Genomic DNA, 27970 nt, shown 5'->3' on the forward strand with positions numbered 1-27970 from the left:
ATATTACCTCAGAATCACGGTATGATTCATCCCCCTCAGTATCCGTCACGATGTCACTAACACCCTGTATATTTACTGTAGGTAAATATAGATGACGTCATTCAGCAATATGTATTGTAATATTATTCAAATACTGAATCGATTATAAATACTTATAACGAGTGGAAAACTTGTATGAGTAATGAGTGTGGTAATAAAGAACGAACAAGCTATTCTGAATTTACGAGAAGGGCTGCATTTCGCCGAGAAACTTGCAAAAGTAAATGTTAAGTATAATGACAAACACGAATAATGATTTTCGGGGTAGGTATTCAAACGCAATTTAACTGAAATTCCTGGCATTATAGTAGTATAGTCTACTGTATATTATTATTAAATGGATATTTATATTTTTTTATTGTTCCACATAATCTCTAAGTTCGCAATTTTAAGTAGGTTAGGTGTAGATAAATGCTTATAAATATGTAAAGATGTCGATCTGTAGTCGCGCCCAGGTTGTTTAGGTGAACTCGACTGTACCTGTTGCGAGGGTGTTATCGGCTGGCCGGAGCCAGTCGGCTAGTACAGCTCCCACAGTCACCTGTGGATCTTCATCCCGGACCGACGTCGCGAACCTTACGTACCCGATACTTATTGTCATAATAATATTTATAAACAGTGCCACTTTAATTATTAATAATCATCATTTCCTGGTATTAGCTTTCCAATTTTATTTTATTTGTCTTCATTTTTTTATATTTTTTACGTTGGAACTTTATTGCATTTCTAGTTAAATAGTGTCAGTGTGAATCATTTGAACTCTGTTTATCAATGAGACTCCTGAAATAACGACATTGCTTGAAAACATGAAGAAATCAAGGAGTAAGTTCTACTTTTATGTGTTTTTTTTTCCAATAAGTACCTAGCTGTTTTAAACCTTACAAACTTATACTTACTATTGCATTGTTTTTAAATTATTAATAAACGTTACTTTCTAAATTATATCCGGTAACTACCTGCTCAATTGATAATTGTTTTACCTACTTTTTGACGGAGTGTCAATATACAACGTACAAGTTTTGTTTGAGCAAATAGTGAATTCTTAACGTGATCATGACTTCTTCTTATCGTGTGGGTTGTGAGGTGGAATACCAACCTCATCAACCCTGGTGTCAGGGTTACCTATTACTGAGCCGCCAAAGGCCCCTGACATGGCTCATGTAACGACTACATACTTACATCAGTAAGTAGTAACCGGCACCAACGGCTTAACGTGCATTCTGAAGCACGGATCATCTTACTTTCGGACAAACAGGTGATAGGGCTATAATGTCCTAACCAAACTAGGGATCACAAAGTGATTTTTGTGATGTGTCCACACCGGGATTCGAACCCGGGCCTCCGGATTGTGAGCCCAAAGCTCAACCACTGGACCACGGAGGCCATCAATGTGAGACTAAACAATCTGAAAGTACTCGTAGGCACGAACTTACCTTTTATATACTTTTTGTTAATATACACCCTTGCAATTTTTAAAAATCTTTTCTATGTGTCATTTGTAGGCATTGTGGTGAGAGGAAGTACTTCAAATGTGATACGTACTTTTGTAATATTTCTGTATCTGAAATTAAACATGTAACCGTAACGATAGCCACAAAAATTGCGTGTTACTTATTATAAACTAGTATTGCCATACTTTTTTCAGTGTTTGTTAATAAAGTCTATTATTGTTTTTTTTTTACGTGGGAATACCTCTAATTAGTCAGATTACTAATCGGAGCTGACATATTGCGATAATCAAATCGAGAATATTTTAGAATCAAACGAACTTACCTGTGAAGTTCGATTTATAATTACAAGAGTATCTCGGACGAAGATGATTAGCTTACATGCAGCAGTACCTACGTAGTATGTTGCCGTCCTTGTTTAAAGTTCCATAAGACTTAAAGAACAGTTACTATCGGTGTCTCACGCACACTCCAGCCAGCTCTCGTCGGCCCGTGCGCTGCGTTAACTTCATTAGTCTCAGAGAAATAAAATTTTTGAAGAAGGTATAAACGTCATTCAGCCTACTGTAAGAGATATTGAAAAAAAACAACGCACCAACATTTTTATAATAAATAACATTTACATCCAAAAATATAATAAAAATACCTACAAAAATACCTTACATTTCCAATTGCGATTTAGTTGCGACTTATGTTTGTTATGTTTGGTATCTACCCTAACAACATCCGAAAAATCAATCGATAGGTACCTACGTAACATAGTTACCCATATAAATCAATGCCTATAGGTAACTTTTCCAGTGCAATAATGGAAAATATCATTGTTATAATTATAAATGACTGATACAACCGCACCTACAATCATTTTACCTTCCCAATGGTGCTAATTCCTGTACTTACACACCGTCTAATTTTATTTTAAGTTATACCTGTCATTTTCTCATCCGCTGAAAAAGAAAGGGACGGGTAATCGACTGGCATAAAATTTATGAAACACACGCCAATTTTAGGCAGAAGTCTAAAACAACCCTCTAAAAATTTTACATCGGTCAATAATTCGACAGAATTATATTGACAGCACACGTCAAACGCGTTGCATACCAACGAGAACTTATTTGATTCGCTCGGGCTATTCATTCATTTACTCATTCATTTTAAAATTAACAGTTGTCAATCATCCGTCCCTTTCCTATTCGTGGGATAACAAAATGACGGGAATAACTTAAAATAAAATTAGGAGGTGTGTGCAGGAATTGGGGCCAATACCGAACTTGCCGGCGGGTTCCACGTTTTCCTTTAGTGCTTTTTGCTATCGGCCCATCTCTAGTTCTGTCAATCATTGCCCAATGGCTCAAATTAGCTTCAAAACGTTTTTCGCTTCTGCTCCGCACCACCCAAAGCCTTTGGTAGTTGCCCCTTCCGAATACATCCCGCTTAGGGACAGTACTGAAAAGTATCGGTGCCTATAGGACGTAATATACGACTCCGACGCGACGATCCGATTACTCTAGCTATAGAGGCGGCCAATCAGGTCGCGACAACAAACACTCTAGAATTCCGATACCGACCCCGCCGGTGTGGACGACGATTTCTCACTAGGATCGCGCCTAATTGGCAGCCTCAGGCCTATTTTTTTAAATTTTGTATCGGGAAGAGCCCGCAGCTATTTGCGGCAAATCTATAATAAGTCACGTCAAAAAAATCGGCCCGTCTCTCCCTTCTCTCCGAGATTCGCAACTACGACCGGCCGCGCCGGGATGGCACAAGCATGTTTTCAGGTCTTTCCGCTTATCACCAGAGACGGGAGGGGATGGAGTTACAAAACCTTGCGTACATCAACGCACTTATAATGAAATTGTTTTTTCATTTGTTGGGTTTTCTTTATTTTTGAAATAATGTTTTTTTCTTAATAAGACACTTAATAAGAATGTATTAAAAACATCATAGAAGGGAAGTAACGAGGAAAGAACGTAAGGGAAAGGCCATAAAGAGCTTACTTAGAACAGATTAAAGAGAAGGTGAACGTCGTGTCTTATAAAAAAGTGAAAGAATTGGCCTTTGATAGAATGGAGAATGCTACACCGACAAGAGATGATGAATGATGATGATGCTTTTTCTTCATTCTCTCCCCTTCTCTCCTTTTGGGCCTGTGCCCAGCAGTGGAACGTATATAGGCTATACCTATATATTTATAAATGTTTTTTTCTCAGTAGGTAAAAGCAACCGATACCAAGGCCTATATTACATTCAATTTCATGACAATGGATGTGCATTTCTATAATAAGATTATAGTTATCTGTATGCGAAATTATATTTCCAAAGCTACAGAGCCTACCATAATTCAAAACCTGCAGTAGTTTTTAAGCTGATGACAAGTTCGTTATGTAAAAATTACGATTCAAAATGTAACTATGTTACCTACTGGATAAATATATTTTGAATCGGAATTTGACTAAATATTGCGAATGGAAATTCGAGCATCTGGGGTCCTCCATCCCAGTAGGGGATAATAAGAATAAAACAAGCAGAAATTAATATTGGTTAATAACGTATCTGTTACGTTGGACAAATAAAATTATACTTACTGTACGGGTTTAATCTAACTAATCTAACCTATGGAAACGCGGCGCGGCGTGCCACGTTTAGGCGGCAACAGTGCTTCTACTAATATACTCGTATTAGGAAGTTTGCTTTTTCAGCATGATTTATTGTAGTTTAGGCTCGGTTTGCATTCACTACTAGACCGGACAAATGATGATGACTGAGGGCTCTCACATGATTAACATTTTTAGACAACAAGCCCGAAAGCGTGAAGGTGAAACGTGGGTTCTTGGAAATATAGTCGTCAGCTTATAATTATTTATTTTATATGCCTGAGGATGCTGGAGGAGGGCGTGAACCTTGGCTCAGGCAATTGTTTGAAATGATATGATGGGAAGAGTACTGCCGACTACGCCGCCGGCAGGGTAGGTATCTGTTCTAAGTTACTATAGTAACATATTTATAAATCAATAGTTATTAGTAATACCTACTAAGCCTAAGTGCCGTATTATAACCACGCCAATAAAGTCGACAGTTTTTTATCGCTTTATATACTTACTTTCTGACACTATCGAAAACACCTCTGTGACTTTGTTCTTCGTTTGGATAGGATATGTCACATACCAGGTTGGATCACCTTATTGTCCGAAAAAGTAAGATGGTTCCATTTCGGAAGACACTGAGCCGTTAGTTCCGGCTACTAGCCGTAAAACACCTCTACCAACCCGCAATGGAGCAGCGTGGTAAATATTTCATATCCCCTCCAGTTGATTAAGGGGTGGCTTGTACCCAGTAGTAGGACTTGTATAGGCTAATAATATATAAATATATATTTTTTTAGTTTGGCAACATTGTTTTCTCGTAGCCTGTAAATTACGACAATGTGCGTAGTTCCTAGTAGCTTCTATTGTATTCCCTCCGGGATTCCGATACTGTTGTGATTATAAAAATGTTTTACATGATTTTTTTTTCCGTCGACGGCAACAAAACATCCATCGTCGGTAGAATCACAAAATAAAGATGATAAACAGTTAAATATACATTATAAAATTGACAACCTCCTTCTAATTTGAAGTCGGTTAATAAGCAAATTCACAGTCTGAAAGACAACTTGCAGCCACTTTTGATAGGTGCGGGTTTTCATGCGGTAGCTCTCATACGTATAATAGTCATGATCATTAGAGTTGACTCCGCTTATAGGAAGACCTTTTTTATTTATTACTGGCCGATACGCGATATCTTCGCTACTTGGTTACTTGACAGTTGTAACCAAGTTGTAACAATAAAAAAATATGTCAGAAGTACGAGTAGTAGTTCATCATTTAACGATAACTATCCAATACTTTTTTAATTAAGATATTTTTTTTATTCTTTTTTAACAAAAATAAGAATGCGGTTCTTTCTCTGTGTATTACAAGCCTCCGCGGACCGGAGGGCAGTCATGGCGTTAGTTGCCAATACAACATTTTCTGCCCCTTTACGCGGGGCGGGAAGGTGTGAGACGCCGCGGAGGATAACCTAGCCCTAGTGGTTGCTGATTGTTATCCAGGGTCTGATGAAAGAGCCGGCAAAATAGTTGTCGTAGGATCTGAACATAACGATTACGTTAATTCTGTTGACCTTGGGCTCATTTCATTGATCTTGATTAGTATTCTCATCAATAGTGTAAGTGGCAAGCGTGTCAATCTGTAGGCGTAACATGGATCCCGCATATAACGCGCGATGCAAAATACTTATGAACAAATATTAAATCGATAATTTCATTTTTTTAATTAAACTGGACTTAGTTTACTTTACCAACAGGTCAGTGAATACATATCGTCTCTGAAAAAAACAAAATTACATAAGTGCCAATATCGTTATATTACAGTCAATGTTATAATGGTGCTAATTCCTGTAAATACCATCTAATTTTATTTTAAGTTATATCTGTCATTTTCTTATCCGCCGAAAAGGAAAGGGACGGGTAATTGACAAGCATAAAATTTATGGAACACACGTCAATTTTAAGCACAAATCTAAACCAACCGTCTAAAAATTTTACATCCGTCAATAACCCGACACAGTTAAGTAGACAGCACGTCAAACGGATTGCATACCAGCGACGTACCTTTTGATTCGCCCGGGTTATTCATTCATTCATTCATTCTTCCTAAAATTAAGAGCTGTGAATCATCCGTCCCTTTCCTTTTCGACGGATATGAAAATGACGGATATAACTTTAAATAAAATTAGGCGGTGTCTGCAGGAATCGGGGCCAATGTATTACTAGATATAGAAAATGAAAAAAAACTATGTACCTAATCTTACGTTGACGTTATATAAATTGGATAAATTGGTAAAAAATAACGATAAAAAAACGAAAAAATACTTTAAATGACTTTTTCCCGAAATGGCCTCCTGGTACTTACGTATTTTTGCCTTTCCAGTGACGATATTAGGAAATATAGAAGCATAGGTAAACAAAAATTATAATTTTCTGTTTTTAAAGGTATTTTTTCCTTTTGGGTCGGGGTTTTTTAACATAACAACATAAGCTCATGACTAGGTCTATACTTCCTATCGGGGTAGACAGAGGTACATCCAGTGCGTGGTGAACTGACGAAAGTACCCACGCGTCATCGAGCTTTCTGTTAGACCAGCGGTGATAGGTGGTGAGTCGTATCACCGTATTTCAATTTTGAACAAGTTTGGATAGATGAAATTGTGATGTCAGCATCTGATGAGAATTGAAATTGTGCGTCCAATGTAAATTATCGTTTGAGGTTTGATTCGATTTGCCGTTGGACAGGAATGTTTTATGTCAAAGGTTCAAATAGGTAATAAACTGATAGTACACTGCATGCTGTTTGTCAAATATGCGGCTACTGTTGTCATTCACTTGCCATTTCATCGCTATATTCTTCATGTGGGTTGTGAAGTGGATGACCAACTTCATCAATCCTGGTGTCAAGCTGCTGACGTGCTTCATGTAACGAAAACATACTTACTTAAGTAAATAGTAGCCGGGCCCGACTGCATAACGACTGGAGTGCGGAAGCCGTTAATGACAGACAGGCATAGGTCGGTCAACAAGTTGCCCAGAGATTCTTTTAAAAATGTGTTCAGGATGTTTAAAGGGAGTTAACATAACAAAAGTTACCGCACGTCTAGGAACCGAGTCTAAGTGGAGGGAGAGAAGGCGGCGGGTTAAATACGAGAAATTTTACTACGTATACATGTGAACACATCTGTCCCGCTTTCAGATTACGTAAATCTAAACAATGATCTTTGATTTTTTTCTACAAGATTATAATTAGCTCCCAAGCATAATAAAATAATAGAATAAGTACATTTATTTAATGAAACTAAGACTGTGCACTTCTCATCTTTTTCTTGAAATGTTTTCCATCGACTTCATCTCCACTTCATAATTCCTAGGATTTTAAGGATTATGATACCTAAACAAGAAGATATTTATAAAAATAAAAAAATTCTTATTTGAAATTGAAAGTATTGATTTGCCTGTGATGCCGCAAAATGCTCAGCCATGAATATTTTATACTAACAAGCGGATACAAGGCATTAATTGCAATAATTACTTACTCGCTTCGATGCTCGCGTCTCTGATGCACATTATGTTCAGTGATAGAACATACATAGTCCGTAATTAAAAAGCCTTTACAGTTGTAATCAGTTCTCGAATTTAAATAATCAAATTCACAATAATATTAAAATGCATCATATCGATTTTATTTTTACTCGAGTGAGTAATCGATTTGTAGGTTATATATTTGTCATAACATAACAACACTGGCCAGAAAAAAGTTGATGCTTTTGGCGGGCTGTCATTACGAAAAAACTAAATAATTTGTGAGAACAAATGAAGGTGCATTAAGAGCAGAGAATGAAAATCAGTCAATATTCAGGTTATTCAGAAACAGATTAGAGAAGAAACAGTGTGTTTTCAGATATAACAATCAACAACAGTTTTATTAGACTTCCTGTCGATGCGCAGGAAGAATATTCAGTTAAGTCTTATAATAGGTACTTATATATTTTCCTAATTACTTAGATAGCAGTTATGCTATATTTGTATTATCCGATATAAATCGATAAAGAGACCAATAGACAGTAAACAGTAAAACGGATAGTAAAACAAACAGTAACACATTGCAGTAGGTAATATCGTTGTGGTGATTTATCAGGTAATCAGATGAATTTATCAATTCTATCAGGTGGACAGGGATGGCTGTAAGGGGCGGTTGGAGGCCATTCGCGGGGTTTCACCCCATATTCTAATATCGTGGGTTTTTTACCCTATATTTATACAGCTATGGGCACGTTGCCCATTTGTGGGTATTTTGCCCCATAGGTATTTCATATAACTATGACACATTTCAGTTTTGGAATGTGATTCAGAATTCAGATAATTCGTGACCTTACATGATTAATTATGGTTCACGACAAGGGGTGTCAGGTATACAAGTGACAAGTTCACAATGGGGATTTAAAAACCAATCTTCATTGTTTAACTAATGTGTCTGGAAAACCGTGTATTACGATGTTAAAAAGCTGGGCCTGCAGAAACCCTTTGTTCTCACTAGTAAACATCTATTGAGGATGCATTTATTGAGCACGTCCACCAACAACAATATAGATGGCGTTGTACAGCTTTAACGTGATAATTACCTTTTTTTTCATCACTCGGGTACATAATTATTCGAAAATACATATATTGAGGCAGAAGCATATACTTTTATAAAGATTTGTTGCTTAATACTTATTTGGAACACATCATGCATATTATGTTGTTACCTATGTTGTTTCTCTTTATTTTAATCAGAATAATAATGGGTGGAAGATGTAATTTACCTGGGTATAATGAAAACAGAAATTTCTACCCAAAAACAAAGATAAAAGATGCATTATGTCTGTTATCCATAAAATTAGAAGGTTAAACGAAGAAAAATGTGTACAGCGCCGTCTATATTGTTCTTGAGGAACGTTTTCCCCCTACTGTTTTTGTATTGTTACTGTGGTGTACTCTAATAATAAATACTCTTTTCTTTCAAAATATCTACCTATCATTCAACCAAAAGTTGAAATCTAATCCAGCTGAAGGTACTTACCTAGTCCAATAACACAAGTATACAAGGTTAATAACTACGTCTTTATACTTTATTTTAAATCACACTTTTATAAAGTAACATAACTATGTATTAGAACAACTTAAACTTGAGTCACATTTTGAGTTGCACAAAATACCAGTAGCTTTGCAGAGGCACTTTTTGTTGCCACATTTGGTTTTGCAGTGGCATCTATTATAGATTAAGTATAATAACATTCTTTAAATTATAATATGCAACTATTGTCGTTTAAAAAATGTTCCTGATTGTTCCTATTATATTAAATTAATATTGTACTACAATGTGATTTATAAGAATAAAAAATCTCTCCACGTTTCTTTTTATTGGATGTTTTTTTAATATCTACAAAGCTCTGCCGATAGCATGCCGGCTACAACTATGTACAGCTAATCCCTGTTAGATAAAACTAAGACACGCACTGCTGCTGCAGACGCTGTGAGCCATACTCGCTAGTAGACCTGCAGTAGATCAGCAGCACCTGGCGCTCACAACCTGCAGAGGCGAGTGCCTTGCTATGCCCTCCACCCCGCGCCGCTGAGCAGATGCTGTGATCAAGAGTGTGACGCGGGGCGGAAGGCTTGGCGGGACACTCATCTGAGTTTTATCCAACAGGGATTGTCTGGACCTAGTTCTAGCCGGAATGATACCGGATAGGTCTAATTTAATCCAACAGGGAATGGCTGGATCCAGTTGTAGCCGGCATGATGAAGGCTAGACCTAGTTTTACCCGAAAACAATCGGCTAGTACTAGGTTTAACCAAGAGTAGGTGGCTACACCTAGTCCTAAACGGCTATAACTAGGTGTAGCCGCACTTCGGGTATTAGCCGTAACATAATATATACACGATGCAACTCCTTACTTAAGTTTAAGTGTATTCCAGGTTAAAAAGAAATATACATACAATTAAATTTGGTTTTAAAATATTCCTACTTGTACTTAACCGAAATCGTCGTAAAATCTCGACCAGTGAATCCCCGCGATCCGTGTACCTATCTGTGATAGCTGGCGTCTCTGGAGAAGGCGTGACTTACCACGTAGGGTGACGGATTCGAATCTGGGCTCGGGCTGTAAACCACTGAATCCGAATTTGAGTTTGAATTCATGTTTGGTTCACAGATAATTGATGTCACGTGGTTTCTAGGGTTTTTACCCGGCTACAATGGTAATAGGTTCGCACTCTATTACATGGGACTTACCTAAACATAGCTGGCGAGGAGTCGCCTATATACTATACACCTCTGCCTACCCCTTTGGTGTTACAGGCGTGATGCTATGTTTTGTTTGTGTTGCTGGTAAAATCTCGATATTTAAACATTAAGAAACATTTTCTTAAGAATACTCACATAAACTAAACGTTTCTCACCTCGCTGACGTTTTAGTATACTACGGCTCAAAATGGAGTGTTCGATCGACAAATAATTAGGTACTTCCTACTAAATATGCTAAAAGATTAATAATAAATTGATAACGCACTACATTTCTGTTGCTTTGAAACATTTCATAATTCCCAATGGAAGGTCAACAAATAACATGATGATCGTGGCGGGTCACGCCACAAAGCTTGTTAATTCTGTTTGCTGTTTATCCTGCAGATTGATTGAAATCTAGTTCATACAAAACATAATTAGGAACTATGCGTATATTGGCTGTAAAACAAAAAACACACTTACTATAGAACATTCTGAATTCAATTTTGATAACTAGCTGTTACCAGCAACTTACTTCGCGTCGCTTTAGGTAATCGTCGACTTCGGTACTTAACACTTATCCATGTTACCTCGAGTAAACATATTTTTGTATGTCGATTATTGTGATTATTATTGATATTGGTAAATTAACGTTCACTGAGCTGTTAATTCAAACATTTACTGCATTTTGTAGCTAAAATATTTATAGCCCACTAGTCGCCGAGTAATTACCATATAAGTATGATTTTGGCCGGCTTCTCGACTTTCCCGACGTGTCGCTGCATACCTATGGCTTTTTATTAAACAATCGTATTAAAGCAACAAGGGAAGTAAATACACCACCTGATTCGATAACGAAGTAGATATCAAAATGAACCCTACGGTAACTGCCTTAGAGATTTACCATTTTGTTGGAGAAGATATGTATAATGGTAAAAGTTTGACCGTCATGGTCAAACCGAACATGTCTCAGACTACACTATGATCATGGCATAAATCAATATCATCTAGTAGTAGATTAGCGTTGTAAAATACTAAGATGTTGCTACTTATAATTACTAAGTTCAATTACTCATTTGGTGAACAATCATTAAAAATATAATGGTAATATTGTTAAATTCTATTCCGATAGGGATTGTGGAAGTAAGTTTTTGTAGGTATCTAAAAAGAGCCAAATATTCACTTAAAGCATTTATTGGAAAATTTATTTTATATTTACAAGCAAGTCAAGTCAGTAGGTATCAAAAACAATGGTGCTTAGTTACATAGATGAACAATACAACAGCTGCACCATTGTTTTTTTTGACGTGCCTCGTCGGGCGTTGAGTGGCTTTTACTAATAAGTCGGATCAAAAGACACAGTACACATACTTAACCGAAACCTATATTTTTGAACAGGTTTCTTAAAACACAACATACATTATAAGTACGTATCTAATCTTAAATATATAAAAGGAGAAACTGACTGACATATCAACGCACAGCCTAAACGGCTAAATGTAGGCACTTGAAATTTGGAAGGAACTTAGCTTAGGTACCGTAAAGGTGCACTAAGAAAGGAATTCCCGGAATTCCCACGGGAACGGGAATTAGCGGGAAAATCCTTTTGTATGAAAAATCTAAACCGCTTAAGTTAGACGCTTGAAATTTGGCATGCAGGTACCTTAGTTAACTTATAGCTTAGTTACAACAGGATATTGCAAAATTCCCACGGAAACGGGAGTTAGCGGGAAAAAACATTTGTATGAAAAAATCGAAACCGCGTAAGATAGATGTTTTCAAAAAAATACCTTAGTAAATATAAAGTTTAGTTATGGCTGTATTTTGAAAAATGGGAGTTAGCGGGAAAAAAATTGTATGAAAACTGCATAAGTTAGATGCTTGAAATTTGATATGCACACCCACACACACAAAGATCTCTCTTTTATAACACGCCCCGCGGACGAAGTCGCGGGCAAAAGCTAGTAAGTACATATACTCACATGAAATCCCCAGGGCAGAGCAATTAGCAATCAGAACTTTAACACAAGTTAAAGTATTTATGTTTTTAGAATTGTTGTTTGGTAATATAATAATGTGTTTAAGGTAAGCAATCATGTAAATACAAGTTTGTGAAGCGAAATAAATATTATTATTAGAAGACAACTTGCAGCCACTTTTGCTACGAAATCATAGAGACAATTTAATAAATCGTGCCTTAGGCCTCTTCTGGTTTCGTACGTAATAATTATCACGTACTCAGCGCTAAAGGAAAAGGTACCTACTTGAATTTTTTTAAGCTTCAAATACCTACGAATGTTACTTCAACTATGATATTGATATAATGACGTAAACATAGTAGACCGAAGTCAGTCCCTGTTTACTTAGTAGACCAATTGAGTATCCGTTATTTATTCGATTTCCGTTGGTTGCTTAGTGTTGTTATAACTAGACACATACTTATGACAAGAAGGCCTAATCCTACATACATCCTCTGTTTATTAGTACAGTGTTTTGTTTCATGTACCAAAACGACAATATTACCATTATGTCAATAATACGTAGTAGGTAAGTATGCCTACATAACTATTTGAACATAACTTGAAACATAACTATTTGGTAAGTACTTTATAAAAATGAACAACCTTTTACCTTTTCGGTGATGTTAGATATACATATTTTTTTGTTTGCGGGGAAGCATTTCGGAGAAATATTTTTTGGTTCATAAATTTTAGAACGCGTTTTTTCCGTAGTCGGGGTTTGAACTAAATATAACGAGCGAAGCCTTCCTTTTTTAAAAAAATATTAACCCTTTGTGATAATAGGTAGGTAAACATACTTAGTGCCAATTACCTAAGCGAAAATAAACTACAGCCAATAAAATTTTAAATCTCTTCCAATTTTAGTATGTCACAAAAAATTGTAGGTATCGGTTGTAATTATTTTCTATTATTATAAAATCATCTGTAATTAATTAAGTAATTAGTATAGTGTGGGTACCTACTATTGTTATTTTCAGTACCTTGTATAAGTACTTCTCAATTATTTACAAACTATTTTCAAATGTTAGGCCAAAATATGGCTGTTGGGTAAACTGGTCTAGGATCACCCTAGAGTACGCAAATATGCAATTGTAGAAAAGCCATGTTCTAATACTTTATTTTGCAATACAATAGCTCTTGAATTAAGAGTAGGTACACAAGTGAGTTTATAAGCGTACCCAAGACAAAATACTTCTAAATTCACATCTTGACCTTTATAGCAAGAAGAGAATTCATGTCACCACTCCTCTCATTTTGGAAAACACAATCTAATCTTCTCTAATGTATAAATATTTAAGAAAAGAAGTTAAACTATTTAGGCTTAGGCTTTTTATTTTTTCGCGAAAAGCAGCTCCAACTTACCAAGCTACCGGCGTAGCGTAGACACCTTCATGGATATTGGCATTGCGTACTTTTACCAGACGCGTGCTCGTAGACCAGCTTATCCTAAGATTCAACTACTTAAAAATGTTTACCTGAAAAGGTACATAAACCATTTGATGAAATACTTTACGCCTAAAGATATTTGCAATACTTAATTATTAATTATTTTTGTTAAACAGTGTCGACACCAATACCGCCAAAGGGAAGTCAGCTAAGTCGTTCCTTAGTGAACGATCCTGGTTCCAACGTATCTCCTGCTCCGGGGATCTTGCGGCAATCTTCTGAGTTGCCAAGGCTCATAGAGTTGCCACCACCTACAGCCACATATCGCCTGCGAAGAGGGGACGAAGGACCTCCACCGCCACCGAGGCGAACACCGATAGAGTCCGAACCACTACCGAATCCAGAACCGCGACGAGGACCTTCTAAAGGTGGTCCTTATAAAAAAACAAAACCCATCCTCAAACCCACACCATCAAAGCCTCTACCCACGAAACCCATACCTACAGAGCTTTTACCTACGAAGGCACCTCAAGCGACTCCTACTGATACCCCGGCCAGCGTTGCAGTGACCGACGCTGACGATAATGGGCGCACTTGACGAGCAATATTCGACGCGGCCATATTGAAATTAATCAAACGTCTGCAAGAGTTAGATGCTCATGGTGATGTCGCTGTAGAGCTAAGTACTAATGAAAACGAGAGAGCTTCTAGTCGAAGTCAACAAAAAAGAGAGGAAGAATCTATTTCATTCGTACACGAGGCCCGCCGACCCCCAAGTAGTCCGGGGGAAAAACATCTCCCGTTAGATCCTTATTTCGATGAAAGTGATGATGAGGACGCTGTTCCTGGTGCACATCGAGTAACAACCGACAGCGAATATATTCAATATTATGATTTAAATGAGGCTGGGCCATCACGTCGAAAGGCTTTTCGAAAAGTTTCTTTTGAATCCTCCTCCCCTGAGCGATCAAGAAGATCTTCGACAGTAGATTTTACGTCTAGCTCTTCGTTACTCTTGAGCCACCAGGAACGAGTACCACAAACTGTGTTGAACTCTTATATAGAAGCAATAACAGTTGCTGTGCCTATTTGCTCGGGTTCTGTTGATAGTGAGCGGCGGTATCAACAGTATACTCTATACGATACTGATTTCCAATCTATTCTCTACACTGGACCCGAGCCACCGTCGCCCGCTCCTGTGACACCAGGGGAATCAACACGGAGATATATTTTTACAATATCGGATATCAATCCGAAAGTTTTTGAGCATATTGGCTCCTATGACTCCACTCCTCTTAGTCCGACTACACCAGACTATCCAAGATACGACGATTTTTACCCCTGGAATCAAACACCCATGGGGAGAATGGAAAGGAATGCGCTCGACGAGCACGAGCGCAAAATCATCATTGAATTTTGTCATTTACTCGAGAAATCCAAGCAACTTTTTAATGGACTAAGGTATGTTTTGTATACAGAAAAAAATAACTAGCTTTGAGCATATCATGCTCTTGTTTCTTATACTCTTGTTATTTTGCAGAGAACTCCCACAATATGGCCATAAACAGTGGCATTCCTACTTCGGCCGTACTTTTGACGTATACACAAAATTATGGAAATTTCAACAACAACACAGAGCTGTACTGGATTCTAAATACGGACTCAAACGTTGGCAAATTGGCGAGATAGCCTCGAAGATCGGCCAACTTTACTATCACTTTTAGTAAGTACTTAATAATATTATCCATATAGTATACACTCACTGCACTGAGTTGACATTATTTTTATTATGATACAACTGATAATGAGTATCAATAAATTGTCCTCAATAATTTGTAACTGCGCATTCAATAAACATTTTACCCTTTGTAAGGTACGACCCTTGACTTGTTTAGTAAATATGACATTGCGCTGGTCTCCGGATCTTCTCGGTGTTCACCCTCCTCTCTTTCTTTTTAATTTCGTTTCTATGATGTTGTGTACAGTCAGTTTAAACATTAGGTCAATGAGTTTAAATTATTTTTGTAACGATTCAAAATCGACTTTGTGGTTTATCTCTACATAAAATGTAATACGATCTCTGTCGTGTAGGTACTGTCTTAATTTGTCTTTTCCATCTTCTTCCCTCCAGCACTATATTTCGAATTCTGCATATTGCATGAACGTAAGTGTTGTGTAAATATGAAATAAATAAGATTTATTGTTTCAGCCTCCGGACAAGCGAAACTAATTACCTCAACGAGGCTTTCTCCTTCTATTACGCCATCAGAGGCCGTTGTTATTACACAAAAGCGTGCAAGGAAGATAAATGCGAACTCATGGTTAAAAAATTAAGATACTATGCTAGATTCATAGTAGTATGTCTACTATTAAAGAAAATTAAATTAGTTAAAGAATTAATAAAAGAATTAGATAGACAAATAGTAGAATATGGAAATACTTACGACCCTGATGACCAGATAGAGTGGACCGTAGTCGTTGACGAAGTCAAAGCGTTTATTCAAGCGGAGCCAATTGTATCAGTGATACATCCGGACAATTATCCTGTTGTGCTCTCACATAGGTAAGTGAACTTCAATAAAGAAACATTGTTTCGTTTCCGTTGTCAGTGGGCTATTAAAGAACACATAATCATTGTTGTAGACTTTGTCCTGTTACAACACCTCCCGTGGAACGATCGCCTCAGATGAACCTAACCCTCTTAGAGGTCCTGATTGTCGGAAGCAGCTCACAGCAAGTGAAATTCTCAGAACTTACTATGGACATGTTTAGAATGCTGCAAACCTTAGAGCGAGAACCATCAGGAGAGATACAACACATGTATGATGACTCCCCGCGGCAACGGTTCATATCCACTCCAAACGCTCCGACTGCGAAAGGTAAGTTAGAATTAAGTACAACAATCTTTGGATAAAATAGTATTTAAAAAAAAAATTCATCCCTAGCTAGCGAAATCTATATGTTTTGTCACAATTTTCAATCAAACATATGCGTTAATGTTCATTGTGAAATTATAAAAATGCCAGTAGAAACGTAAGTAGGTAATCTGCCAAAGCGAAGTTTTGGTACAGTCTTTTATTGCTGTTGATAAGATGATTTCTGCAAAGCGACTTATATTAACACCTCTGCACTGAATAATAAAATAAATATGTAGGTTAACTTGGGTTTTTCCTTAAGCATATCTACCATTCGACGTAATGCATTTGTTTTAGGGTACAATTTAGAAAATGGACCGAGGACTTCAAAGGATAACCCTCACAAATATTTACTTTTCAAACCATCCCCCAGTCAGGTTCTTGTGTACTTGGCTAGTGGATGTAACGATTTGCCACCCGGAGGAGCCTTGCTTCTCTACATCTCGGCAGATGGACAAATCGTACAATCGTCGAAACACCCCGAAGATCGTAAGTACCAATAACAATCTCATAATAGAATAATTCTATGGTTAGTTTCTTTAATTCCTCTTTGGCTTTAAATCTAGATCCTTTATAACTCATTTACTTTGATGGTTCTTTTTACATTTTACATCCTATAACCAAGATCAAAGAATGATGATTAATGGAATAATATAATTTTTTCAGTGGGCTACGACACTGGTGGATTGATAACGACTTCAAAAACGGACATTTATAGGGACTGCAATAAAGATCCCAAAGCAGGTCCGCCACCAAACAAACATAAGGAGCTGCAATGCTTGCATCCTGGTGATTTACATCCCTTCACGAGAAGACCCTTGTTCATGATCATTGACTCAGACAACTCGTATGTGTTTCAACACATTCCGCGCCACTTTGGACAGCCGTTGGTCATATTGATGTCGCCGTTGGAATTACCGGCACCATTCACTGGTTAGTAGAATTTCTATACGTCACAATTCACCTGCAGCACTGTTGTGTTTTTACCGTCTATTATACCTGTCTAATAATAAATAAAATTCTTTGGTTTTCTTCCAATAGATCGCAGACAGCAAGGCAGTTTGTTCACGCTGTTCCTGCATTCGCCGCTGACTGCAATCTGCTATCTTTGTGACATCCATACAATGCCTTTAGTTCACTGGGATCGGGGACAAGTACTAGTTGATACATTTATGGGAGAAGCGTCGACCCTCATTACTCGAACCCGCATTGGTAAGTAAATACACAATTTCCTATTTTAGTAAGAATCATTAGCGCAAGAGGGCTAGTCAAAATTAAGAACACCTTTTAACCCTCCAGTAATTAAATTATTAAAGATTGCCATCACTTTTAAAAGTCATTACTTACTTACTTTTATAATCTATTTCTTTAATAAGTATTAGATAGATATTGGAACAGAAAAATCATAACCTTGGTGAAAACTATAAAATATTAATCGTAATGTTTTCTTGCTACAATATATTGGTACAAAATGTGGTGTACAAAAATATTTATTGAATGCTTAATATTTTTGGCAAGTAAGCCGACTACTAAGTACTTAAAGCAAAGTTCTTGTGATAGTTATATAAGTACCTTAGAAGTATTTAAAGCTGTTTTGTGTTCATGTAACAATAATAATGCCTGGTGCTTTATCACTATTTTAGTACATATAGAGGTTGTAATTGACATCGTAACGAATACCGAGTGAGATGATTCAGTTTTTGAGTTAATAAGTAGTGGAATTTTCTGCCGCACAATTCATGTTTTTTAAATTATTTTTAATTCCATAATTTTGCGATGGGAAATAATTATCGTCACGGAATATAAAAAAGAGATTGGAAAGGCCTTAACGCCGATCTTGTATGAGAGCTGCTGTCGCCGGATCAACTCTTTTATATGAGAAGGTGCAATTATAATTAAAGCACATAATAACGGGTTCTTACCGCGTTTAAATGGGGATATGAGACTCCCGATATTTCGACACTGTTGCAAGTGCCATGATCACGGGATGACTGATGAGATTGGAGTGGAGTAGGTAGATCCATAATTTTCTACGGGCAGACATATCTGTCTACCCTCTTTCTCTGCCGCTTGTTTATGTTTTTGATACCGGAATGTTCGGAACCATCTGAACTCGCACGAAACTCACTACGACAAACCGCACTCACTGTGTCCTCACGTTTTTTCACCACATTAGGCCGTTTCAAGCTTTTTACAACACCTACTACTGGATTCCACATACTCACACAGGGAAGACGGGTTCAAGTTGTCGAGTATGTGGAATCCAGTAGTAGGTGTTGTAAAAAGCTTGAAACGGCCTAATGTGGTGAAAAAACGTGAGGACACAGTGAGTGCGGTTTGTCGTAGTGAGTTTCGTGCGAGTTCAGATGGTTCCGAACATTCCGGTATCAAAAACATAAACAAGCGGCAGAGAAAGAGGGTAGACAGATATGTCTGCCCGTAGAAAATTATGGATCTACCTACTCCACTCCAATCTCATCAGTCATCCCGTGATCATGGCACTTGCAACAGTGTCGAAATATCGGGAGTCTCATATCCCCATTTAAACGCGGTAAGAACCCGTTATTATGTGCTTTAATTATGATAATAACCGCGTAAACTTTTAAAACAAGGTGCAATTATATAAAGTATTTTTTTAATAAATAGCCAATCGTACTTAGCTTTCTTGTGATAAGGAAGGATCTCCTTGCATGAAAGTCAATATTTGTTTATAATACCTACACAAAACAACCTTTTAATACATTTTTACGGAATTCCGTACGTCGTAAAGTTTACGGACGAGGGGATTGCAAAGTTGCAATATAACTATTTGCTCATACTTGTACATGGCGCGTGTTTCGCGCTTTCATTGCCCTTCCAATCTTTTTCTTCTATTCCCTGATTATCGTAGGTAGTCATATTCAGAACAAAATCACATCAGCTTGTAAGATTAAAATCAATGAAGTAAATATTTATACTTACCCATTGTAAGAAGAGAAACAGTAGATAGGTTCAATTTAACACTCAACGTCGAGCAAGTTGTTCAGGAAGTGCGCCGGAAATGCATTTCCGTCTCCGTATCCTTATATTCGAATATGAAAGGGTTTATGTAGGTATGTAATACCAATATAGGTGTGAATCAGCTCATGATTCTGAGTTAATATCAAGTGGAATTTTCCGTAGGAAAATACAAGATACATGATAAACATGATATTAATTATGATACATAATGATACATGATTAGTGATGGGCAGGGAAAGAAAAAATTGGGTGGGAAAGAAAAAATATCGGGAAAATATGGGAAAATAAAATAAACACCCGAAAAATTCCCGAATCATGGGAAAAAATTTTTTATTTAATTATTTTTAATCTTATTATTATTTGTATGTCGTTTCCATGTCTCGGGTCGGGTCTGTCATGGAGTCCCGGACTTTTGGCAGGCGTGCGTGGGGCCGAAGCCAACACGTAGAGGCCCCTTAAGACAATTTACTCTAAATGAGTTGTGACACCAACCGGCGATTATCCCTGTATGCACTATGGGAGTGCACCCAAAGACAATCCCTGGTTCGTGTAGGACTATTGCAGATTATGGGAACAAAAGGAACTGGGCTATTGGGTTGGGGGTTAGTGAACCTATATACTGGGGCTATGGGGGACTATGGCGCCTGCTCGACTAATGTTAATAACAGAGATACATTGGGCAGGCGGTGACTCGTCACTCACTGGTTGGGCCACCTATGTAGCCGACGCGACTGGACGGCAAGGCAGCAACATGGTTGTGAGCATCTCAGGGTGTCAAGAGGTGTACACCGCTTTCTGCGAGGCGGTTTACCCGCCTTACCAACTCGCGACTTATGCATCTTTCACTTCCACCCTGCGAGCGTATAGCTCTAACGCCCCACTCTGGCTGGCCAATGAAGTCAAGCCAGAGGTGAAAGTCCTGCGGCCCCCGCTAAGGTCCACTCCGGCCAGCCAGTACTGTCACCATCTTTGTTGCTCTTCTTTGGACTCTCTCTAGTAGTGCAATGTTCTTCCGATAGTAAAGTCTCCATATTTGAAACCCATGTTCTAACAGCGGTTTGACGTAAGTAAGTTTTGTAAAGCCTAAGAAACAATTCCGTATCTATATGATAAAAAGCTTTTCTAATTATGTATAAGAGGGAGTTATCCTTCTTAGTGATTCCAATAATGTGTTCGTCCCACTTTAGATTATGTGTTATCGTTATGCCAAGGTCATTTTGTTTTTTAACACACTCGAGAGGTTTTGAGTCAATGGTGTAACTCAACGTGGGGTGGTTGCTGCCAACATGCAACACAGTGCATTTGTCTACGTTTAATGTGATTAGCCAATCTCGGGTCCAAGCAATTACTCTATCAAGATCATCTTGGATTAATTATGGCTAATAAGTGGATTCCCCGTTATTTTCGTGTCATCTGCAAAGAGTGATATATCAGACATGATACCATGTTTAAGATCTGTAAGGTAGATACTGAATAAAATAGGTCCTAACACCGATCCCTGCGGCACACCGCTGAGGACTTTTCTGGGAACAGAGTATGATTCTCCGATGCGCACAGAGAATGTGCGATTTGACAGGAAGTCTTCAATCCACTTCACGACATTGCCTCTGATTCCAAAGGGCTCTAATTTAGCAATCAATGGTGTGACAGGAACTCGATCAAAAGCTTTTTCATAGTCCAAGTAAATAATATCTGTAGGTATTCGTGCCTCCCAATTTCTTGCACAAAACCATGTTGCTCCTCGATGATGACATTCTCTCGTGTCAAAAGCATCCTATATATCCTATAATATGTAGATATCTTTGCATGGAATTATTAAAATCGAACATTCCATTCAAAATATATTACAAAGGAAATTTGAAAGTGCCGGTCAGAGAAAAAAAAATGTGTCAAACCTTTCGAGTAGATTGTTCTGAACATTTTTTACTATGACACCAGACGTGTATGACCATTAGTTTGGCTTTAATTGGATTTTAAAAATCTCGACTTGTCATACATTTTGTAAAAAATAATATTATGTCCGTTGGGAAAAAGAGGTATACAGGCGTATTACAAAGGACCGTTAGAACATTTATTAGTATGGCGCCAAACTTCTATGACCATTATTTGGACTTTCAGTTTTGGTTAATATGTTAAAATGCCAGCCACCGAAAAAAATACGTTGAATCTGTCTAATAGTTGCTTCTCAATATTTTTTAATAACACCAAACATCTATGACCATTATTTTGACTTTTATTGGAATTTACGTTTTAGTTTAAATGTGAAAAATGCCGACCAGCAAAAATATCATGTTGAGAGTATCGAGTAGATGTCTGTTAACATTTTTTTCTATAGCGCCAAACTTGTATGACCATTAGTTTGGCTTATAGTGTATTTTAAAAATCTTGATTTCTTATTTATTTTGTATGAAAATAAAGTGCTTTGGGTAAAAAATGCGGTACGGCGGATTACAAAGGACCTTTAGAACATTTAATAATCTGGCGCAAAACATTTTTGACCGTTATCTTGACTTTTTATTCGTCTCTCTTTCCGTTTTGGTTCAAATGGGAAAATGTCAGCCAGCGAAACAAAATAAGTCAAATCTTTTGGTAAACGACTTGAACGACGTATTTTTACTATACTACCAAATGACGACTTTGGCTTTTATTGGACTTTTTAATAAAACTTTTTTTTTATACATTTTAACAATGACAACAAGCAGAGCTTTCCCAATGACTAGTTATTAGTCAGATAAATACTTTGTGTTTTTGTTTTGTGTGTTGTTAGGTGAACTTCTATATTAATACTATCTGATTTTAGATATGACGTTGGCTGTAGTTTTTGCATTCGACTCAACGTTACGGCCATCTAGTGACGAAACTCGTATATTGGCATGACGTCTGAAGTATCTGTTAGGGAAAACAGGAGTCGGGTAGTTGTACTTTGCAAGTATGCCTATCACAATGTCCTGGTGCTACTCGGCCGATAACATAGTAGGTACCTCTATCACCCCACTGTTTATTCCTTGTATACACTTTTCTTTAAAAAAAGTAGTATCTTAAGCGTGTATCACCATCAGGTAAGGTAGTGGTCAAACGCAAACCTATTTTTCAAAAGACGACCACCATATTACGCCTTTAGCAAGATAGTTCCATTATCACTAGATAAAACTTTTTTTTATTTTTGGAAAATCGAATTAAGTTCAAAATATTGGTCATAGTCGTTTAATGCCATAGTAATAAACATTCTGACGATCCTTTAAACAACGCGCCTGTTATATTTTATTTTTATACAAAATGAATCAAAAAACTAGTTTTTTTTTAATCCAACAAAAGCCAAACTAATTAATGGTCATATACACGTTTTTGTCATAGTGAATAATGTTTACAGGTATCTTTTCGATAGCTTTGACTTGTGTTTTTTGCTGACCGGCACTTTTCACACAGAAACTATAACGTAAAGTCCAACAAAAGTCAAAATAATGGTCATAGACGTTTGGTGCCCTAATAATAAATGGTCAAATGGATAAGTTCTAACGGGATATACAAATATTGTTTCATGGCCGGCACTTCACATTTTCACCAAAAATGTATGAAAATTCAGTTTTTTTTTAATTCGAATAAAACCGAAAATATTGACCCTACAGCTTTGGTGCCATAGTAATAAATGCTCAAACGGATAAGTTCTAAGGATATTATACCATTATTGTTACTTGGCCGGCACTTTACATTTTCACCAAAAATGTATGAAAAATACAGTTTTTTAAAATCGAATAAAACCGAAGATATTGACCCTACAGCTTTGGTGCCATAGTAATAAATGCACATATGGATAAGATCAAACGGAATATAGCAAAATTATTTTTTGGCCGGCAATTTGACTTCTGGGCCGAAATCCGATGATCTCCTTTAAGTTTTTTAAGAGTTCATACGACACTACGACAGAAGATAAATTGGGCATAAGTAGGCATACATTATATTTAAATGGTCTTTGTTGGAAATCCTTACTTTTAATACAAATATATGCGATAAAAAATATTTTCCCTTGAAATGGGAATTTTTCGGGTTTTTTCCCTCAGAATTGGGAAAATTCCCAAAACGCGGGAATTTTCCGGGTAAGAACCCAACACTATACATGATACACTCCGTACAAGTACCTACAGGCAGCCGTACGGTTATGTATATGTTAGTGTCACTGTAGATTCATTCTCTCTTCTCGTGCCAAACGCCTTTTTTCTCAATTATTTCAAAAGTATGTATTTTTGACTAAATAGTATTAATGCAAGAACACTTAAATGGTTTATAAAAAAGTCGCATTAATAACTGGGGCTCTTCTGAAAAGATTTTTTTTAATTGTCCTTAAAAACATACGAAAATTTCATTCCTCTCTCCTTCCTAATGCTAAAAAACTATACTCAAATACTATAATATAATTTAATTTACACTCAAAGTATGTGGCATAGCTGAAAATAAAATTGATATTTCAAACGTATTTAAACATAATTACGAGGATAGAATCTTCTTCTTCTGTCGTGTGGGTTGTGAGGTGGAATACCAACCCCATCAACCGTGGTGTCACTATTGAGCCGCCAAAGACTGACATCACTCATGTAACGACTACATACTTACATCATTAAGTAGTAACCGGGGCCAACGGCTTAATGATCTTACTTTCGAACAATCAGTTGATCAGTCTCTAATGTCCTAACCAAACTAGGGATCATAAAATGATTTCTGTGATATGTTCTCACCGGGGTTTGAACCCGGGACCTCCGAATTGTGACCTCAACGCTCAAACCACTGGACCACCGAGACCGTAGCGAGGATAGAATGAAATTGGCTAAGGTCAATTATAAGCGAAAATAACCGTATGTGAATGTTTGTAAATTCTGTCATTATCCGCGCGAAAGCTATTTGTAAAATTAAATCACATTAAACATTTCGGTTTGCAGCAGCTATAGATCAAAACGCAGCCCATTGGTTTGTTGTTCGCAAAACTTATAACGAACTTAAACTACCCTTTCAAACATTCGGATTTTCTAATGGTTTGATCTGCAAAGATCCTTTCATCAGAGTTTTTTAAATATTTCTTTTAATTGTACAACTTATATAAGTATTTCAAGTTAATAGCCATAGAGTAGTTAAATAAGATATTATGTATGTCATTAATTACACAATAATTATGATTGTCTAAGCGTAATTTTATAGTAGTTTACGATAGACTATCATTTTATTTTTTCCTTTTGTTTTAGACATCAATTATCTAGTATTTATGGGTGACGACTTCCTCCGTCTTTTGCTGCTCCGTTTCATCTTCTGCGAAGTAACATTGCGCCTGCACCGGTCATTCCGTGCGCGCACGCATCTGCCTCGGTCGTCTCCCCCCATACCTGAAGACATCCTTGAACACCCGACGCTAATACACATAATCTTGGATGTAGCAGCTCATTTACAGGTAAGCATTTTAAATAATAGCTGACGTCCCTGAGAAGATGAAAACAACGTCCACGCGTTTGTAAAATGATAGAATCTAGTTCAATAGAATCGTTATAAGTTGAAACTGTAAAAACTTTTCTACTTAAAATAATTAAATATAACTTGATGAAGAATATAATCATGTCAAATATTTACACATATTAGTATGTTTAGCTATAGAAAAAGCATCTTCAAGAACAGTCTTATGTTTCAAATTAGGAATCCCGGTTGCCGGGCCGTTATATAAATGATATTATTTAAATTATTTGACATTAAGTAATTATTAATTTAACAAATTTATTTGTAATTACATATGAATATTCACCAAAAGAGTAGAAATTATAAAGTGGGCGTCTTTGGCTGTATGAAACTGAAAATTAAGAACAAATCGAATTTTATTATAATAATCAAAAGATGTTATTCTTTTTAAATAATAATTAATCTCTTTTAGGCATTTATTACAGTATTTTAAAAAATCAGCCACCAATTTTTAATCAATAGTATCAATACCCATGATGGACCATATTAAAGGTATAATTTAATTGTTTAGTCTGGATTCATAAACCAATAATACATTAATATTTAAAAGAGAAATTTTTTTTTTCGTAATAATATATACTATAATATCTGTCATTGCTGATATTGCGCCGATTTGCGCTATAGAAGTAGGTTTCCTATAAAAAGACCCCATTCCCAGTGGTCTTACTGGTTGAACTTCTGGGAATTTCCTTCCCACTAGACTTACCGGTAGAACCACTGGCAAGTCGGTAAGTCTATTGACTACTCGGTAAGACTAGTGGGAATAGGGGAAATAAAGACTGTTGGCATGCATAACCAGATTATACTAAAACTGACAGGTAAGTAAAACATTTTCAAAATCATGTTGTTTATCGTTGTTTCTCACACAACTCGCCATTACACATTTTGTCTAATCACTGGCAGTTGTCATCCGCGAGATAATTGTGTTACTTAAAATTCTAAAATAATAATTATTCTACAATTCTTACCTTCCCGGGTTGGAAGGTCAAAGATCAGATAGGCCGTCGATTCTGTAAAAAATCGGACTTGTTCTATCTTCTGGTTAGGTAAGCGGACCCTGTGAAAAATGGCATATAAGTAGTTCTAAAATGCACTCTTTCACAGGTACGCAGTCACTTCCACGATCCATCAGCGGGGGGCGGCGGCGGCGGCGGTGGCGGCGGTGGCGGCGGCGGCGGGCCTCCTCCCAGAGAATAATTAGCCTACATCAATCAAGTACCATCTCACGAAATAAAAAGAGCGTCGTTTCATTTGAACAACCAATGAAATCACAATTAAAATATACGTCTGCTGTATAAATACTCACTATAGATTAAATATAAGATCTGCTGATGCGATTACTTAGTTGGCTTTAGAAGAAAATATTGATGTGTATAAAATCGCTCATGAATTATCCCACCTCTGCGTACTGGACTTGTCTTCCTCAAAGACATACTGGAACACTGGTATTTCTCATTTTAACTCTGGCCATCTAGTCTTCCTTATTTATACTTGTAGGGATGAATTCAACGTGCGAGTGCTTGTTAACTAAAAACATTAAGTACGAAGCAAAAGTACAGTGGCGGACAGAAGTAACTGCAGAAACACAATAAAAATATTGAATATTAACGAATTTACTGCAGAAAAATAACTACTCGATGTCATCCTGTAGGCAAATGGGGCGGCGAATTGCATTAGCTAGGGTGTAGAATTCAGGAATACATTTATCCCTATAAAAATATAAAATAGCACAATTTATTAACAACTACAAGTTACTATTTCAAATGCTTAATTGTAATACATTATTGTGGTCAAAAGTATAACATACATGTCATCGGGTTTAAATAAATGTAAGTACTTACTTATAAGTATGAAAATTATTACTAAAGTAAATAGACGTTAAAAACTGAGTACCTACATTATAAATGCAACGTAGGAATGTTTTACAATTTTATCAAAAATACCTATGAATTATTTACTATTTACTAATTGCTCATCTAAAAATATTAAATAAAGATAAGTTAGTTTTAGGTTAAAATCATTGCGTCCTATTTAGCATTGAAAAAGCCGAAAAGCCACTTTCAAATTCAGTTACCTTTCCAATGTTGTATTTAAAAGTATCTGGTGGGAATAAAGAGCCTGCTTATGTGCTATCATATCCGATGGTATACCATTGCTTTTGATAAAAAACACTCAATTCAGGTGCAATAAGGTATGGGGTACTTATACCGTGAATGCGATAATTACATGTCAATAAAAAAAGGGCTTATGATTCATCGTACATTAAATATACAGTGTCCCCATAGATTAAGAATTTCAAAAATGTAAGTCTTGTCGCCAAACGTTTAACGCACATTTTAGTTAGGTACACAAGTTGCCCAAAATGTTTCGATTGGCCACCAACGTTTCGCATATTAATTTATTTATTCATTGCAAAGTCACAAGTAGTTAAGGTGTAATATGTCATCAGTTTCATTTACTAATTAATAAATTGACTGACAGATTATCAGTAGGTAGGTAAGTACGTATATTTTACTGCGCTGGTGTGAAATTTGACGGAGCTGCGGGCGATAATCTAGTATACAATAGATCACTTCATTGCGAAATCGGTTAAGTTACGAGCCGACGTTTACCATCATAACCCCATCATTAACAAAACTCACACAACAATGATTGACATAAATAATAATATTATAACTATTTAAAAAGTTGCAAGAAGTGTTGGCAATGGGATAACTTGCATAACGAAAATATGCCTGATGAAAAGCGTATTTATGATTTTACGAAATGAATTTGCCAAAAAATGCGTTTCTGCGAAATGATACAGAATT

At 36.7% G+C, this 27970-nt stretch overlaps 2 protein-coding genes across 2 annotated transcripts; both read left to right on the plus strand.

Annotated features, from left to right (window-relative positions):
• The first annotated feature begins 845 nt into the window (after positions 1–845).
• On the plus strand, positions 846–14350 carry LOC126380614 (uncharacterized). The gene is made up of 2 exons (XM_050030145.1): positions 846–861; positions 13929–14350. The coding sequence occupies exons 1-2, from the start codon at positions 846–848 to the stop codon at positions 14348–14350; spliced, it is 438 nt and encodes a 145-aa protein (XP_049886102.1).
• Positions 14351–15109: 759 nt separating this feature from the next.
• LOC126380615 (protein SCAI) lies at positions 15110–26752 on the plus strand. The gene is made up of 10 exons (XM_050030146.1): positions 15110–15213; positions 15293–15475; positions 15962–16315; positions 16396–16631; positions 16965–17156; positions 17334–17600; positions 17709–17879; positions 24899–25101; positions 26265–26313; positions 26658–26752. Exons 1-10 carry the CDS (start codon positions 15110–15112, stop codon positions 26750–26752), a joined length of 1854 nt encoding a protein of 617 aa, XP_049886103.1.
• The last annotated feature ends 1218 nt before the right edge of the window (positions 26753–27970 follow it).

The sequence above is a fragment of the Pectinophora gossypiella genome, chromosome Z (assembly GCF_024362695.1).
Source record: "Pectinophora gossypiella chromosome Z, ilPecGoss1.1, whole genome shotgun sequence".
NCBI lineage: Eukaryota > Metazoa > Arthropoda > Insecta > Lepidoptera > Gelechiidae > Pectinophora > Pectinophora gossypiella.